General features: G+C 32.8%; 2 protein-coding genes across 3 annotated transcripts; one reads left to right on the top strand and one right to left on the bottom strand.

Annotated features, from left to right (window-relative positions):
• Positions 1-366: 366 nt before the first annotated feature.
• On the bottom strand, positions 367-8,682 carry LOC148281496 (uridylate-specific endoribonuclease C-like). Its single transcript, XM_088226641.1, has 7 exons — positions 8,480-8,682; positions 3,300-4,191; positions 3,099-3,210; positions 2,923-3,007; positions 1,403-1,546; positions 1,225-1,313; positions 367-638 (listed from the first exon to the last, which is right to left on the bottom strand). Exons 1-7 carry the CDS (start codon positions 8,535-8,537, stop codon positions 405-407), a joined length of 1,614 nt encoding a protein of 537 aa, XP_088082767.1. The 5' UTR covers positions 8,538-8,682; the 3' UTR covers positions 367-404.
• Positions 8,683-10,235: 1,553 nt separating this feature from the next.
• rasp (protein-cysteine N-palmitoyltransferase Rasp) lies at positions 10,236-16,448 on the top strand. 2 transcript variants are annotated; one of them, XM_088226649.1, is made up of 4 exons: positions 10,237-10,450; positions 10,630-11,408; positions 13,392-13,609; positions 15,367-16,448. In XM_088226649.1, exons 1-4 carry the CDS (start codon positions 10,372-10,374, stop codon positions 15,830-15,832), a joined length of 1,542 nt encoding a protein of 513 aa, XP_088082775.1. In that variant the 5' UTR covers positions 10,237-10,371; the 3' UTR covers positions 15,833-16,448. The 2 variants fall into 2 exon arrangements, with proteins under 2 accessions (XP_088082776.1, XP_088082775.1); XM_088226650.1 differs by lacking the exon at positions 15,367-16,448 and having other exon boundaries at positions 10,236-10,450; positions 13,392-13,613.
• Positions 16,449-16,843: the final 395 nt, after the last annotated feature.

Raw genomic sequence — 16,843 nt, 5'->3', positions numbered from 1 at the left:
GATAAACTGAAAAACGTTTACAAACTTTTTAGTACCTACGTCATTTTAGATTGTCAGTGACACATTAAAAACATATTTTAATAACTCTATTAAATGATATACTATAACATCACTTACCTACGCATTTTACATACTTCCGAATAACTATAACAGTTTTGTAAAGATTATCTACTTCTTATTAAAACCTAAGTTGATAGGTATCATTGTTTCATCTTATAAAAATTTCAAGACTTTGTACCTATATTTTTTTAATCGGTTTATTTTCTAATATATTACATTTATATGCAACAGTAATAATAAAATGCTTTAATAAAGCAAACAAGTAAAACACTCGTAAGATTATACAAATAAAAATAAGAAAAAATATTTGAGTATTATTTTATTGATAATTGTTGAATAGCTTTTTAGATTTCAGGGAAAGCGCTTCCAATCATGTTTTTGCTTCGATATCGGAAATTATGGGTTCGCAAATTGAGGTTTTGGCCCGCAAGAGTGAGTGGGCAGGCTCTGTCCACTCTCGTGAGGAAGCAGAGAGAGTACAAAGCTATCTCCAGCTCGGGAGAAGTGCCCACAAACATGGTGTCCACTGGTTTGTCGATTCCTTTCATGTTGAAATGTAGTTTTAAAATCGCCCCTTTCTGCAAAAAATGTTTCATCTTATTCCAATTATAGTATCCCGTGAATCCAGCCAGAATCTGTTTTTAAAAACAGTTTAAAAAATAAGTAAAAAATTTATCAACCCGCGAGGAACATTTTTTTGTCTACCATTTAAAATACATTCCTTACAAAAATAAATTATAAAACAAAAATGCATGTTCTTAACAAACGAATGTCGGTACCTATAGGTATATCCAAAAAGATGAATTTTTTATACATTTATGTTATTTCATAACATACGTTTTTTTTATAATATTGTTTGCAAATTTACATAGGGTCAAAGCACCAGTAATAGCAGTACAATTTTTTTAGAGTAATATTAATTATAATTGTAATACTCGTATTTTAATAAAAAGTAAAAGTACTTTTAAAAAAAGGGTTTTTTATTGTTTTCTTTTATTTTGTACGCTTAAATAGTGAAATTTATACCTTTAATGTGAATTTCACTACAAGCCGGTCATTCATTGGTGCTTTGACCCTATATTAATTTCAAATGGGATAAAAAGGGACTGAATTTACTCCTTGAAAAACCAGATAGGTACCTAAATTCTTTTTTCAGTTACTTACGTCTGCTAATTCCACTTTTTTCAAATATCCCAAGTAATTAGCGCGATTGGCTGATTCCTCATTTTGGAAATATATCCAGTTGTGCAAACCTAAAATTTAACAAACAACATTGCAATCATTTATACTCGATGAATAAAAGGGGTATCTCGAAAAAAATATTTTTTGTTGCAAATATTACCTGAGATTTCGCCATTTTTTATTTCTGAAACAAAAATGTGTTCAAATCCTGAACTCCCAATTTTTCCTTGACCTCTTGAGTACATATTAAACCAAATCTGTTTTAGTACATCTCTTTGTTGTCTTGGATCTGCTGTTACTACACCTTAAATATGAAATACGAACAAAAAATATTAGTAGTTGAGTCAGAAGCGTGTTGGTTTTGTTTGTTTATTCAAACAAACAAAACTGTCACGCTGTTTCTCCATAGAGGTAGGCAGAGAGGAAAGAATGCCATATCACTCTATCTTTGCATACAGACCCCGCTTCCTCTACTTTTATACATCTTCTCATGCACGCACGCCAATTATTCCTACTCTTGATATGTCCATCTTCAAGTATTTGATGGACTAGATAGTGCCATATCTTTCTCGACCTTCCTCGTTTTCTGCATCCATCAACAATCGCATCGTAGGTTCTTTTAGCCGTTCTTTCGCTGTCTATACGCTCTACATGTCCAAACCAACGCAGCACCCCTTTCTTAATTCTGTCGATAATGCATGTCTCAGCCTTACACAGTTCACGGATCTCGAAATTTGTGCACCTATCATACATCGTTTTATCACACATTCGCCTGAGGGAACGCATTTCCTAACCTCAAAATCATTTGTTCAAAACAACAATAATTGTCGCGCGTCTATTGTGAGAAAGGCGAGAGTTTACATTTTGTGTTATCTCCCCCTCCAAGCCCAGAACCGTAAAGTATCGGGCTATTGGGTAGGGAGCTAGCTACAGGTTTAACAGTGGTCCTTCGAGGATGAGGCATATTTTATGATGAAAAACATCACATTCTCATAGAATATGTATAAGTGTTTCCTCACCTGCACTGCAGAACCTACATCTAGAAGTTCCGGAAAGGTTCATTCTAGCAAGGTGTTTGTTCAACCCTCAGTGCCCTGTAAGGGCTCTAATGATAACCCTCACTTGATTTCGGCTGAACTTTATTAGGCCAAAAGCAAAACTTTTCGAGTACCCTTATATCCGTTCCTTTGCATGGTGCTGACCGGGTACTTTTTTCCAGAGCATTACACTCCGTTTCCTGGCTAATGACCTAAGCTCATTACGAGGAGCACAATTAGGCAACCCACAGTAAGTTTTAGGGTCTATTGGGGCAGTCTGAGTATCCAGGTACCCAAATTAATGTCACTCTGTTACTCACCGACACAATTAGGCGCCTGTAGACACTCCAAGGTTAATTTAGAATTGATCTCGACAGAGTTCAGTGCTTTTAGAGCAGCTGACTGTCTGAGAGAATATAAATTATTTTGTTTTTGTATTGTCTGCGCAAATTTTCATGTACGCAGGCCTGTGGCATAGAGTTCCGTTTGGAAGACAGTGGGATAGAGTCCTAGGCTAATGGAGAACCTTTTCGCAGGTCTAACTCCGTGTATACCAGCACCTGCTTGTCCATCTTTCTTGGAGCCATCGGTGTACCACAATAAACTTTTATTTCTAGTAAGAAACTTAGTTAAAAACACAAACCTTTATCTTTCAAAAACAACATCAAGTGTCTTATGACAGGCGTAGCCATTATGAGATCCATGAATTCATTTTCCTCGTTCTTTTCCTAAAACACATTAGTCATCTTTAAAATTATAACATATTGTTATGACTGTTACATATATTTATGGCAAAGCAGAAATGTAAAGAAGATTAACCTGTGGTGTTATGTATTCATTTACAGTTGTATCTTGTTCATAATTATCCAACAAAACTTTCATAGCTGCTATTGTAGGTATATTCCATACTGCTGGTTGCACCGTCAAAAGCCTCAAAATATTTTTTTAAGAAATGTAACACGTTCATTCATAATTTATTAATAATAATTCATGATAACATTTACATTAAAGTATACTTACGGCTGCGGAGCAAGGTCATCTTTTGAAAAAGAAGATGTTTTTCCTTGGTAATTTACCGTTATATGTTTTGCTGCATTGTTAGTGTCTTTTCTAAGCAATGCCTCGCTAACTTCTTTCAATTCGCCATCACTTACAAGTTCTTTAGTTGTAGCTGTTGTTGATTGTCCACCTGTGATTGGTGGAAATCCAGCAGGAGGATCTCGTTCTCCAATAACAATCGGCTTCAAGTTTTGTGCGGTTTTTGGTACATTACCGGGAGACATGCTCGATGGGGGAGTTCCTCCCGGTTTGCTGTTTCCTGATACAACTGAGCTCCAACTAATTGGTTTCGTAGGAATTCCCGAAGGTGTAACTGATGTACCGCTCGGTTTAGATAGACCAGGGAATGGATCCTTTGATGGATCTCCTGGTTGACCAAATGGTGATGATGGTAAAGGTCTCTGGTTACCAATAGGTGTGCTACCGGGTCTGGTTGTCACAGCGGGCGTAGAACCTGGATGGCCAACTGGTGACCATGGGGAAGGTCTTTGATTTCCAATTGTTGGAACGCCGGCACCTGGTTGAGATTTGGTTGGAATAGCTGGGCCGAAAAACAAGTCACGTTGGGAATTCATGTTCATTCCAACAGTACTTGGCTTATTGCTTGCGGGGCTTGGAGTTTTACCTTTATCATTAAAATTGTTGATGAGTTGTTTCACAGTAGAAATTGGAGTCGTTATTTTGGATGCACTAGCAACTGTAGAAGTTGATGTCGATGTCGGAGTCACCTTGATATCAACATTTTGTTGATTCGGATTACTAGCGGGTGGTACAGAGGGCTTTCTGTTACCCTCGACGGATAAAAAGTCAATATTCGCATTTTGCAAGGCTGATTCAAGTCGACGATTGAGTCCTTAAAAGAAAACGATACCTATTTTTAATATTTAAATTATTAAATCAAAATAATACTCATAATTGACTGGGGGAAAAAATACATAAGTTAAGAGTGGAATTCGAGTTCAGAAACATAAAAATCGATATCATAAGTATTGACATTCATTATAACAGGTCAAACTGATAACCTTATACATCGCAAATGAAATACCAAGTCGTACAAAATTTAAGAAAACATCTATATACAGTTTACATGTCAAATAAAATGATTCAAATGGGCACTGAAAAAATAAAATTATACATTTATGTATGATGTTTTGAGTTATTTCGTAAAAATGGAAAATCTTATCTTTGACATACAGATAGCAGGAACTACCTAATATAAAAATAGTACCTAGTACCTACTAACTGATATAGCTAATTAAATTAGTTTCTTGGCTCATGGGCAATATAATGTACCTAACTGAATAAAATGAAGCGAGAGTGCAAATCTGCGACAGGTATGCATAATTGATCAAATTTAGAAAGGGTCAAGATGATGTGGTCATGTAGAAAAGATGGATGACGAAAGAATGGTATAACATATACATGTGGCAAGAACCAATGGTAACTTAGGACGAAGACGACCAAGAGAGACAAGGCATGATCAGATAAACCAAAATCTCTAATCTGGTCATGTCAAAAGCAGAAAAGGGCATGTGTTACAAGATGCATAGAATGCTATTTTCCCGAAGTCTTTAATTCGGTAAAACAAGACAATAAACGTGAAAATGTTTTTTTTTTATGTTTACATATATAACAATAGAGACGAAGAACAATTATCATTCTGCGGATGTTTGATGTGAGATAAAATCATCCGAATTATTTCACATTCTGGGCAAGGTATGCTTGTCAATCATTTTTATTCTTAGACCGGTTAGTTTCATACATGACAACATGACAAACACTCTAGGGGGGTAAAATCGAGTACGTGTCTGCAAACATTTGGACTTTGAACTTACCTGTTCGTTGTTGTCAAAAAGGATCGCCCATTCGGCTACCTAGTTATAGTGGGAAACATTTCACTGTTTTCTACATGTGTACTTATATAATATTACATGTATCTTGTACATACGTACTTAATACGTTGTATGAAAAAGTTACAGTTTATGAATATTGAACTGATTTAAGACGGTTAGATTGTTTTAAATAATTAATACTCCAACAATCGAGTTTTGCAGGTAGGTATTATACTATCAATGTACAATTATACATTGTGGTTCCCTCGTATCTGTGAGCTATGTACCTACACGATTAACTTTTCACAATAATTAGCAGCAATTAATTTCATGTGTGGAGGTGAATAAGTACACAAAACTTAAAACGGAGCATTTATGCATAAAAAATAATGAAATGGATCATTTAATTTTTAAAAGATTGGAAATTTCAATAAGAATTAAGTATTTGAACCCATAAAATCAATTATTTACGATAAAATAAAATCATTTTAAATAAAAAATATCAGTGAAATAAATGTGAGGCGGGTGGTGGTCCTGTGGGTAGTGTCGTGGGCTCCGGATCAGGAGGTCTGAGGTCCGGATCCTGCTCTACCACAACTGGTTTCCTGTTTTCTAAAACGGTTATTTACTTTTTTTAAATGGTCCCAACATTGAAATACTTGAGCAAATCATAAAAACGCAAAAATGTCTTTAAAGAGGGGGAAAAAAACGATTTACATCATTCTCGATGTCATTATCCACATCACATTCATTGGAGCTATCATCTACTACTACCTAGCACTAGCCTCGAACTTGCTTGGAGAATAAAATGTGGAGAAATTGCCCCTTGCATGCGCGGGCAGCCTTTTACTCAGTTTTTTTCTCAGTATCAGATTAAACGTTTTTTAGTGTCGTTGGCTCTATATTCTAATTATATTTATGTAGCATCGAGTTGAGATTCATGAGAATTCTAGCAATTTAAACAAAACGACATTTAGGGGACAATTGGAGCAATTTTTTGGGGACGGTTGTGACGGTACAACCATCCCCGTGGTACAATTGACCCCTTGAGATTTCCAGTTTTTTCTATCGTAATTTAATAACGATTCTAAAGAAACCATTTTTAATTGGCCGTTTTCGCAAACTAATTTTCTCGCTAGGCGGAGAGAATATAATATTTAAACTTTGTAAACTCATCAAACAACTATACAAAATATAATAAATTTAACTTACAAGTTTAAAAAAGCTTTTGCAAATAATTTTAGGGATTCGCTTTGATTTTTTTTCAGTCATTCTATTAATAGAGCAGAACACATTTAAATATATCTCGGGTGTTTAGTTTAGGATCCTGTTTTTGTGAGCGACTCCTAGCGGAATTTATTTTATCGTTCTCAGAAAACGCCCTATTTTACAGTGTGTAGTCATTTTCTCAGTCGATTATTTTTTTTTTATCAGATGCCGCGTATCAGAACTAGAACAACTGACAAAGCGTCGAAAGACACCTTTCTCTATGAACAATCGTATGAAGAAATCTTAACTGGAAAATCGATACGCGCAGCAGCTGATATGTTTGGCTTGTGCCATGTTACTCTTATCAGATACAAAAATAAAAGAGAAAATTGTGAAAATGGAGCTGTAGTTTCAATGGGTTACAGTTCTGCAAGAAATATCGTGATTCAGATTTTTAAAACCTAAACCTGCTAATAAATTACAAAATCATGTCTTTGCAGGGGATAATTGTACCATGGGGACAAATGTTCCATGTGTTTTTCCATACAATATTTTTATAGATTTTTTTTATTGTTTTTACTGATATAAATAAACTAATAGAATAATATTTTGTAGTCTTTGACTCAGATTTTATTGTTTAATAAAAGAAAAGACTCGTTTTATTTTTTTCAAATATTTTAAGTTGTTTTTCTTTGAGAAGGTCGCTGTGTATTGATTTTAATCGATTAAAAGCTGCTCTGTTATTATATTACCATTTTAAAGAATACATTTTTCTAACTAAATCATTGTACTTTTACTCACCAAATCTTTGGTACAATTGACCCCGGGTAGGGGACGTTTGGACCAATCGACTTGGTCGGCTTAAAGATCAAATATCTCTGTTAATATTGATTCAATACATTTAAAGGTTATGCCAACTTTTATTCTAATAAACCAGTATATGAAAATATTAGTACCACCGCAATAGTATTTACAATTACCTCAGAATACAACGTCAAACATAAAATGGTACAATTGTCCCCGGTCTACCCTACGTGCTTCCACTTTCCATTATGTTGTGTCCCAACTCAACACAGGGCCCTTAGTCTCATAGAGTTTGAGATATTATTATATTTTTTTGTAAAATGTATGTATTTGTATGAAGTTTTTTTTATTTTTTTTAAAGCCGATGTGTGCGGTTTTCGTGCATACTTGAATTTATTTAGATAGGAAATCTAAATACAGCATAGTTTATCATCTGTTACATAAATGTAAGGTTTTCAGTATTATGCTAGGACCAGTCTAGAAACAATGATATGTTGGAGATCAAAAAACCCTTGAAATCAATATTTCACGTTCACCCTGTCAAGAATTGAACCCCGGACCTCAAAAATTGTAGGCGAACGCATCTACACGAGACGAAATTAATTATCTCTATTTGATTTCTTCATTTAGGATTTTGACCTAAGAGCAGACATCGAGTCGAAAACATTTGTCCAGGCTCAGAGTAATAATTATCTCTTAGCGTCCAGGGTTCTGGTTCTTTTTCACACGCAGAACAATATTCTTTATTCACCTGGACACAAAGAGACATAATAGTTGAAGTACCTATGCATATTGATATTTATATCTAGTTTTGATTGTTATTATTTGCCATACAAATACACTAACACTCAGATGGTCAGAAAAATTATAGTCATTACAATTATCTTAATATTTACTTAAAATAAACTTTATTCTTTCTGGCAGTAACTGAAAACAATGCTTACACATAAAATTTATTCATCAATTTATTATTTCTGATCGACGTTTATTTGTTTGAAATAACCCGTTTTGAATGTTACGATTCAACTCAGCTGACAGAACATTTTTTTACACTCAATTTGTTCATTGTTTCTGCTTAATTTCTTATTTGCTGTCATTGAAAAAAAACAACCATTGTCAATCAAACTGTAAAACTAAATTATTGAGTAAAATATTATTTTAATTACCATCCGCTAGAACTTAAAAATACAAGATGCAAAACAACTTTTGAAAAAGTGACTATTTATATTGAATAATACGTTTTAATCATTGTAATTACTTTAAGAAATGAATAATGCACATTGTTATTATTCTTACCTAAGGTACAACCGTTGGAAAACAAGATTAAACATAGCACAATTGCGGATTTATACATGGCGTGATGTCATCCACTTACACAATAAGCCTTGGAAATGTTTTAAGAACTAAACACTGTGATTTTACTACAGCATATGATTTTACTATAAATACTCTGTCAACTTATACGACACTTGTTACCGACTAAGGTACTGTGTGGAACTAATAATCTAATTCAATAAAATATAATATAATATAGGTAGTAAGTCTTCTCTCGATAAACGGTACTTGGTCGGAATCACTAATGTCTAATGTTGAAACCTGACTAAGCATGGTCAGCGCTGGAAAAAATGGATTTTTTATTGGGCACAATCACGCGGTAGACGAAACATAGATACTTACGTTAGTACATTATAATATATTAATAGGTTTGTTAACATAATTAAGTGAACCTGTGAAAATTTCAATAAAATTTATCAATAGCAGATAGAATAATTTATGTAGTCAGCCTCGTCGAGTACTGGTAAGGGCGTTTGACTACCATACATGCATGATGTCCCGGATTCAATTTCCGATGACATCGACAGGAATATTAATTACCTATATGTTGATTTTTTTAAAACTAGGTACAGTATTCATTTTATTGCTTTTCTTGACGGTCAACCGAAGTGTGTAAGACTGAAAATCTTTCCATAATATAACTAATAATATGCCATTGGAAAAACGTCAAAACTACTCCACGAACAAAAATAAAATATAGAAATAAGCAACAATTTGTGTACAAACAAATATAGCGGCTTATGCTCTATTTGGTGTCGATAAGCGTAATCTAGTTATTTCAATAAGTTCACCATTTGATTAAAAATACATCCAATAACAAAATGTATAACATATATACATACCTACAACTTACCTATAATACTTTCAATGTTTTAGGTATATAATATTATACATATACATATCTTTTATCTGTGTAAGTAATTTAAAGAGAATATGAGTAAATTTGAGAACAAATTAATATATTATTTAAAAAAGAAAGTGAAATTTTTTAGGCGAAAAAACTTTATCCAATGATTTTGGAGCCATAAGTTTGACGAAATAATAGACAAAAACCCTGATTATAATTAAATAAAACTGCATAGTAGTTAGCATGCAGACTCTCAAGAATATAAGCCGAAATCAAGGAAAAAGATTACTGGGATAAAAAAAGCTTTATTAATCCATGTGATGCAATTTGACTTTTAGATAAAGTCTACATAATGTATTCTGATCGTATTTTTTTTATTTTGTATATAAGTACAGCAAAAAATAAATTGGTATGTAGTGTGCAAGTACTAAGAAAAAAAAATAAACGTTTCTGGAAATAAAAATCTAATTAGTTATTCGCATTTGAGTTTTGTGGTCAGCACACAGAAGGTAATTAAAAAAAATTGTCAAGTCCAAAAATGGGTTAACATTTATTTTGGAGCATCGCCTCTGATTCGAATGTATCAATATCACCTTTATTTGCACAAAAATGAAATGTTTTGAAGTTGCTAAATTCAAATTTGGTCAAGGCCCTTACTGTTCTGCTTCAATATAGAAACTTCAGAAACTAAATGTCAAATTTACTCAATTTCAACAAAAGCCAACATGACCATTTTTGAAAGTTATGTACCTCCTGACATATAGAAATATTATATAATTTCCGAATATAAGTTTTTGTATTTTGTGTGCTTGTGCGATGCCTTTATAGTGTACAAATTATGCTTTGTTTCTAGTCTCGTGTCATAAGTCTATGGCTTTTATATTTTGAATTTTGACATTCCGGTGAAATGTCAGATAGCCGGTGTGAATTTTAGGCTATAAATAAACAATAATAAATTCAATTTGGTTGTGTTTGTGTAGTATTAATATGTTTGTTATTTTAAAACATGGAATTCTCGATACATTTAACTATTTGGATTGCCGCAGTTTTGTACAGTCTCTACACATTATTTTCATTTACTAAACGTATGTTTCAAAAGTTTTATTGAATATTAAAAAAAAACAACTAATGTCAGTACATAATTATATGGCCAGTACACTATTCCAATTACATATTATATGAATTTTATTTTTTTGAAGTTCAATGGGTTCAGTCGGGTAACTGTTTTCATTTTATTTATAAATATATGTATTTAATATTTCAGGTGTCGATTTGTCAATAACTGATTTAACTGAAGATTTCAAGGATGGCTGGTTATTTATCGGGAGATTAAAAGACGTTTCAGATTTTGAATGGAACACTTGGAAAGTTTTCATCCTAGACATATGGCCGTGGCTTTTGTTTCACTTTGGTGGAGCCGAGCTTTTACGATTTACGGGAATAGGTCTCAGTAAAATTTGGTACATTTTCGTATCATTTTCATTAATCTTGTTCAAGTTCGGTCCACTTTGCTTTTTAATTTTATTATTCCAACCCTGTTTATACTTGCTCATTATTCATTTAGGCGGGAAATTAAAATCTGTTTGGATTAGTAGCTGTTTAATATTACTCATTATCAATATTTTAAAGTTCCAATTTGAAAATGTCAGTAATAATTCCATATCACAATACAAATTTGTAGATCAAAAAGATCTATATATGATGATGGTATCTATTTCCTGGGTTCATCTGAGATGCTTGAGTTTCACATTAGAATTTATCAATACTGATGTTATACTTAAAGGAAAGGAATTATTGCACACGCTTAGTAATCGTGAAATCCTAAATATGCTGAGTTATACGTTTTATCTGCCCCTTTTTTTCTTGGGTCCAGTAATGCTTTACAATGATTTTTTGAAGTCTTTTGATACTCCATTAAAATTTGGTCTGAGAAGAAGATTGTTTTGTTTCATCAGAAATTTCAGTCGCTATATGGGATGGTTCTTGTTCACGGAACTCTGCCTACACTTTGTATATTTTAACGCTCTGCAATTTTATACTGAGGTGAGTAAATTCATATAAATATTTTATCGCGGGATTCATAATAAAAGCAATATACTTAAATCCGTTTTTTTAAATTATTTTACTAAGTGTACTTGAAGTCAATTTGTGCTTAATGGTACTGTTGAACATTTGAAATCCTGCAGTCAACAATTGGAAACTTTATTTCACCATAATTTCATTTCTATTTTGAACCTTTCTCCTGGGTGTATATTTACTTATGTACGAAATTAAAAAGCAGCAAGATTATTTTTCAATTACTGGTATCCCCAAGTACCTCTCTTTTTTTTCTGTCAATTTTGGTAGTCAATGTATATAGAAAAGTTCATTTTTTAGTTTGACAGCTGACTTACTTCTGGCTGGTTTGTTTTCAAGCCCATTCTGTCATTCTTCTGTTTATTTGATGCTTCAAGCAAGTTTGAAATGTATTTTAATAATTCAAAAATACATTTTATTTACTAAGCACAGTACTAACTACTAGTACTAGTACTAACACAATTTACTAAGCACAGTAATTTCTAATAAAAATATGTCAATCGAAGCTAAACTGGCAGTGCATAGCGGAGTTTTAGTCCCAACACTTATCTATGGAAGTGAAACATGGAACTGGCAGAGGAAGGATGAAAGCCGAGTGAATGCGGTTGAAATGCGACCTCTTAGACGAATGTGTGGGTAATCAATATATGACAGGGTTACGAATGATGAAATCAGGCGAGAGTGTAAATCTGAGTCAAGTATAATTGATAAGATTAAGAAAAGGTCTCTGAGATGGTTTGGTCACGTACAACGAATGGATGACGAAAGAATGGTAAAACAAGTATATATGGCGAAAATGAACGGTAACGTGAGACGAAGACGACCAAGGAAGCCGTGGCATGATCAGATAAACCAAAATCTTAAGTCTGGTCATGTCAAAAGTAGACAGACCCGAAGGGCATGTATGACAAGATGTATGAATGTGGAGGAAGCTAGGAATGTATGCCAGGATAGACGTGTGTGGCGGTCCATTCTCTCTGCCTACCCCTACGGAGAAATGGCGTGATAGTAGTAGTAGTAGTAGTATTTTATAAACATATTTTAAGAAAATAACATGAATATGTTTTGTGAACTTTGTCAATTTACTATCGGTGTTCATTAAAATATAATGTTAAAAACCATTATTTACATAGAAGATCTTCAAATGAAAAAAAAAAGAACTAAAAAAAATCAACCTTGTACCTTATAGTAAATGTCAATTAATTTTATTACATATATTATGTGTGTGTAAAACAAATCTGTTTAATAAATATAAAAAAGTGTCCCTCTGAAAAGTCTGTTGGGGTGACTAAAATTACTTTAAATATATAAAAGCTGTTCTGCAGCACTGAAAAGTTTTTTTAAAGTATAAAAGATTTAAAAAATGAAAAAACACCAAAATATTCTGATACGTAATTTCTTTAGCATATAAAGAATACGAAATATTTTGATCTCCACAGGAATTAATTCAAAAAGGTTAAAACACAAGTGGCATTTTAGAAATTTCTCATTCATTCTTAAATTTATTATTTCAATTTATTTATTAGACGGATGAAGAATATAGAACCCTGCGTGAGTGTTTTCGACTCGATGGCTGCTCTCAGGTAAAGTCCCGAATAAGGAAATCGAGTGGAGATAAATCCGTCTCATTGTGTAGTGGTTGATGGGTTCATTTACCATTCTTAAGGCCCTGGGTTCCATTCCTAGCAGGGTAGATGTAAAATATTGATTTGAATGGTTTTTGAACTACAATATATCATTGTTCCTGGACTGGCATCTGAAGCGTAAGACTGTCCACCTTACCTTCATGAAACAAATGATCAAACTACTCTGCATTTGGTTTGGTTCACCACTGGGTGCGGAAAGGGGATGATGATGATTATTATTCTATGAAAATTGCTGTCATCCAAACTCAGATTAGACATGATCCATAAGAGTGTATTATTATTCTTAATGTATAATATCTTCTAGATAATAGAGATGATGCCCGACTGGTGTCTCTATGGGGGGGGAATGTGGATGGGACTCTACTTCTACCTGAAATACTTAGTAGTGTATGGCCTAGCAGGAACCGTCACTGCTTTGGATCATATGGAGCCAACAGCTCCCCCAAGGTGCATAGCAAGAGTACACCGGTATTCACAAATGTGGAAACATTTTGACGTAGGATTGCACAAATTTTTACTTAGGTAACGCAGTGAAAAACATAACTTTATTTTGTGTTTAAAAATTTTGCATATATTTATTATTATTCATATTTTTAAATATTGATAACTTGCATATTACAACAGAGATGGAGAACATTGCAGGGCTTGTGCCCTGTCGTTTGCTGGTTTCAGTAACCACTTTATACTCTGTAATATTCACTATTCTGCCTATGTTTGAAGTTTAAGAGCCGAAACCTTTATTGATGCCAGTGACCTTCATCCGACTGAATTATTTCTCCTACGCCTAAAAATATTTTCCTTCTTTTTATTTTTTTTACTTCTTGTACCATTGTTCCCTTTTCTAAAATTTTCTCCATCTCTGTAATATGGAGTTTTATCTTGATGAATCCCTAGGCCCCCGTATATTGGCAATACACTGTATCTATAGATACACTATTTTGGCTTAACTACTCTTAATCGGTTCCATTCGTTAAATTACGTCATATGAACTTACTTTTATTTTTTTATTGTTGTTGCTTCTTCTGTTGAATTGAAAAAAACATGTTTTTTTAATGTTTCACCAGAACAACTATTTGTTAATTTTATTAAAAATACAAAATACTTTTTTTATTTCTACATTTTTTATATGTGTTATGAATGAAAGGGGTCAACCTGACTTCTCACCATATCCCTTATATTAGTTTGCAAGGAATATAACAAAATGTAAAAAAAAACTCATGTATCTCAAAACTAGCTTTTTTAAGATACACCATATTGCCATAACACGGGAGTATGGGGTGAAATTCAGTCCTTGTCTACAAAAATGTGGACAAACTAAAAACATTATTGCTAACTAAATTTACCGACAAAAAAATTTAGACTTTATTTTGAAAGATTGATCAAAGAAAAAACTTGATTTCCATTTTGTAAAAGTGAGTTTTTTAAAACTGAAAACGGCCACCAAAATTTGGGTAAATTATAAGAACGCTAATATATTTTTTTTGTATTTTTTTATAAACCATATAGGCCACTTAAACCAGCCAATGACAGGTCATAAGCCCTGTAAATGCCTAGACTTCCAAATTTCTTCTCGAAAACTTTTTCCCTCTCTGTTGAAATAAATCTAAATATGAACAACTCCCTAGGGAGGAAATCCAGCCAGTCTGCAAGCATTTGGACATAATCAAACATTGTTGAATTACTACCTGGTAAAAGAAGAAGTATAAAAATTGGAAAATTGTTTCCAGGCGTTGCCTAGTAGGTGATTTGGTTCAGCCGGATGAATCTCACCCACGTGATAAAGGTTTCAGCTCTTTCACTTCACAAAAGTCAACAGATGGAAGAGTTGAGGAAATGTGGATGTTCAAACATGGGCAGAATGGTGAATGTTACACAGTGTGTAAAGTGGCCACTTAAACCAGCCAATGACAGGTCATAAGCCCTGTAAATGCCTAGACTTCCAAATTTCTTCTCGAAAACTTTTTCCCTCTCTGTTGAAATAAATCTAAATATGAACAACTCCCTAGGGAGGAAATCCAGCCAGTCTGCAAGCATTTGGACATAATCAAACATTGTTGAATAAAAATTTAGCTTGGAGAAGCAAATAACTACATTTTCAAAAAAGATAACATTTTTTCTCCGAGTAAATGGTTCATAGAATTAGGAGTAATTTTTTATTAAATTACTTTTAATTTAATTTACAATTTCTCATAGACAAAATTTTCACAACATTAAAATATTTGTTTACTTTAAAAAAAAAAGTAGTATTGCATTAATCATTACTGAAAATTGTATTTCAGATATATTTACAAGCCAGTTATTAACAACGTTGATCGGCGCAACGTGGTATGGCTGTCCTTTATGAGAGGCTTTGCGTCCTTTCTTTGCTTTACATTCGTGTTCTTCTGGCATGGAGCTCATGGATTTATTCTCATTTGGACAATCCTCAATTATCTCGGAATCTTATTGGAGAGCTTTGCCACAACCATATCACAAAGTGAATTCTACAGAAATAATAAATCTGTTATACTGAGGACAGAATCGATGAATGATAGATTTAATGCCTTTTTATCAACCCCTGTTTTAATTATTTCTGCTTTATCTAATTTTTACTTCTTTGCAGGATCTGATGTAGGGTATATATTTGTTCATAGAGTGTTCAATCAATCTTTTGCCAGTTTTATTGTCATGTTTATTTGCCTCTACAGCTCTTGTAGGGTTTCTCAAAAATTTGCTGGCATAGATGCTAAGAAAATTCTTACTTAAAAATGATTTCTTTTTATTACATTTATGTAATATACAAAAATTTTCACTGTGTGAAAAAGGTCAAGTTTATTAGGCATTATGTCACTGTGGTTTGTAACCTAGAAGGGTACATATGATGCTGAAGTTATTTATTTCAGCAGCCAAAGTCAGTTTATTCAAATTGTAATTATTTAATAACAACGTAAAAACAAAAACGAATTTGAACGAATCGAATTTGATTTGAAACAATGACAAATACATCAGCTGCGTAAAAACACCTAAATTCATTTGCTGGTCAAATTTGCTTAACCCTTTATAGGACTTTAACTTTGTGTTGATTTACATCTTGCAAACCAAATAAAATATGTTATTTTTTAAGATAATAAACCTATTGCATTTGAAAAAGCCGAGTGGAATACTGATTTACCAGTATACGTTATTACGATACTCATGTGACATAAGATTTATTATTAATTTGAAATATTAGAAAAAAGGCACCTCAATTCTAGTGGTATATTTATGTACCACTTTGTTAGTGCAGACACCGTCTATACTAGTGTAGCACTTGTCACTCATATTATTGTCTCTGACCTGAGATGAAAGTTGCGTTACACTATGTTATCCAACTTAAACAAAAGTGTAAGGAAGTTAGTTTAAGATGCCAATGGCTTCTAAGGATGTACATTAGTTAATAATAATTTAGTATTAACATTTCTCCATCTGTGATATATTTTTTTTAACCATTTCTACATAAAATGTTTTAGTTACATAATACATTATTCCTTCTTTTATTATTTTTTCACAAAAACCCAATAAAAAACAAATTCACATACATGTATTATATTTATTTACTAACTTTGCACAATTTGTGGAAACCTGTTATCGGTTCCGATTCCATGCAACATGTCTGATGTTAACTATAAATATGTAAAACATTTATGTTTGTAAGTGAATAATATGTACATATAAATATGTATGTCATAATATAAATAAATATGTAATTATATAAAGATGTTTAATCGAAATATGTAT

The sequence above is a fragment of the Micrasema longulum genome, unplaced genomic scaffold (genome assembly GCF_059751315.1).
Source record: "Micrasema longulum isolate JH-2025_06_02 unplaced genomic scaffold, ASM5975131v1 h1tg000453l, whole genome shotgun sequence".
NCBI classification, from domain to species: Eukaryota; Metazoa; Arthropoda; class Insecta; order Trichoptera; family Brachycentridae; genus Micrasema; species Micrasema longulum.
This window is presented reverse-complemented; position numbering and strand designations above follow the sequence as displayed.

Coding starts and splice junctions, on each gene's coding strand:
- LOC148281496 (XM_088226641.1), bottom strand. CDS start 8,537: ATGTATAAATCCGCAATTGTGCTATGTTTAATCTTGTTTTCCAACGGT. Junction 3,211..3,299: donor GATGACCTTGCTCCGCAGCC/GTAAGTATACTT, acceptor AAATATTTTGAG/GCTTTTGACGGTGCAACCAG. Junction 3,008..3,098: donor ATGAATACATAACACCACAG/GTTAATCTTCTT, acceptor AATGTGTTTTAG/GAAAAGAACGAGGAAAATGA.
- rasp (XM_088226649.1), top strand. CDS start 10,372: ATGGAATTCTCGATACATTTAACTATTTGGATTGCCGCAGTTTTGTAC. Junction 11,409..13,391: donor CTCTGCAATTTTATACTGAG/GTGAGTAAATTC, acceptor AATATCTTCTAG/ATAATAGAGATGATGCCCGA. Junction 13,610..15,366: donor TTGCACAAATTTTTACTTAG/GTAACGCAGTGA, acceptor ATTGTATTTCAG/ATATATTTACAAGCCAGTTA.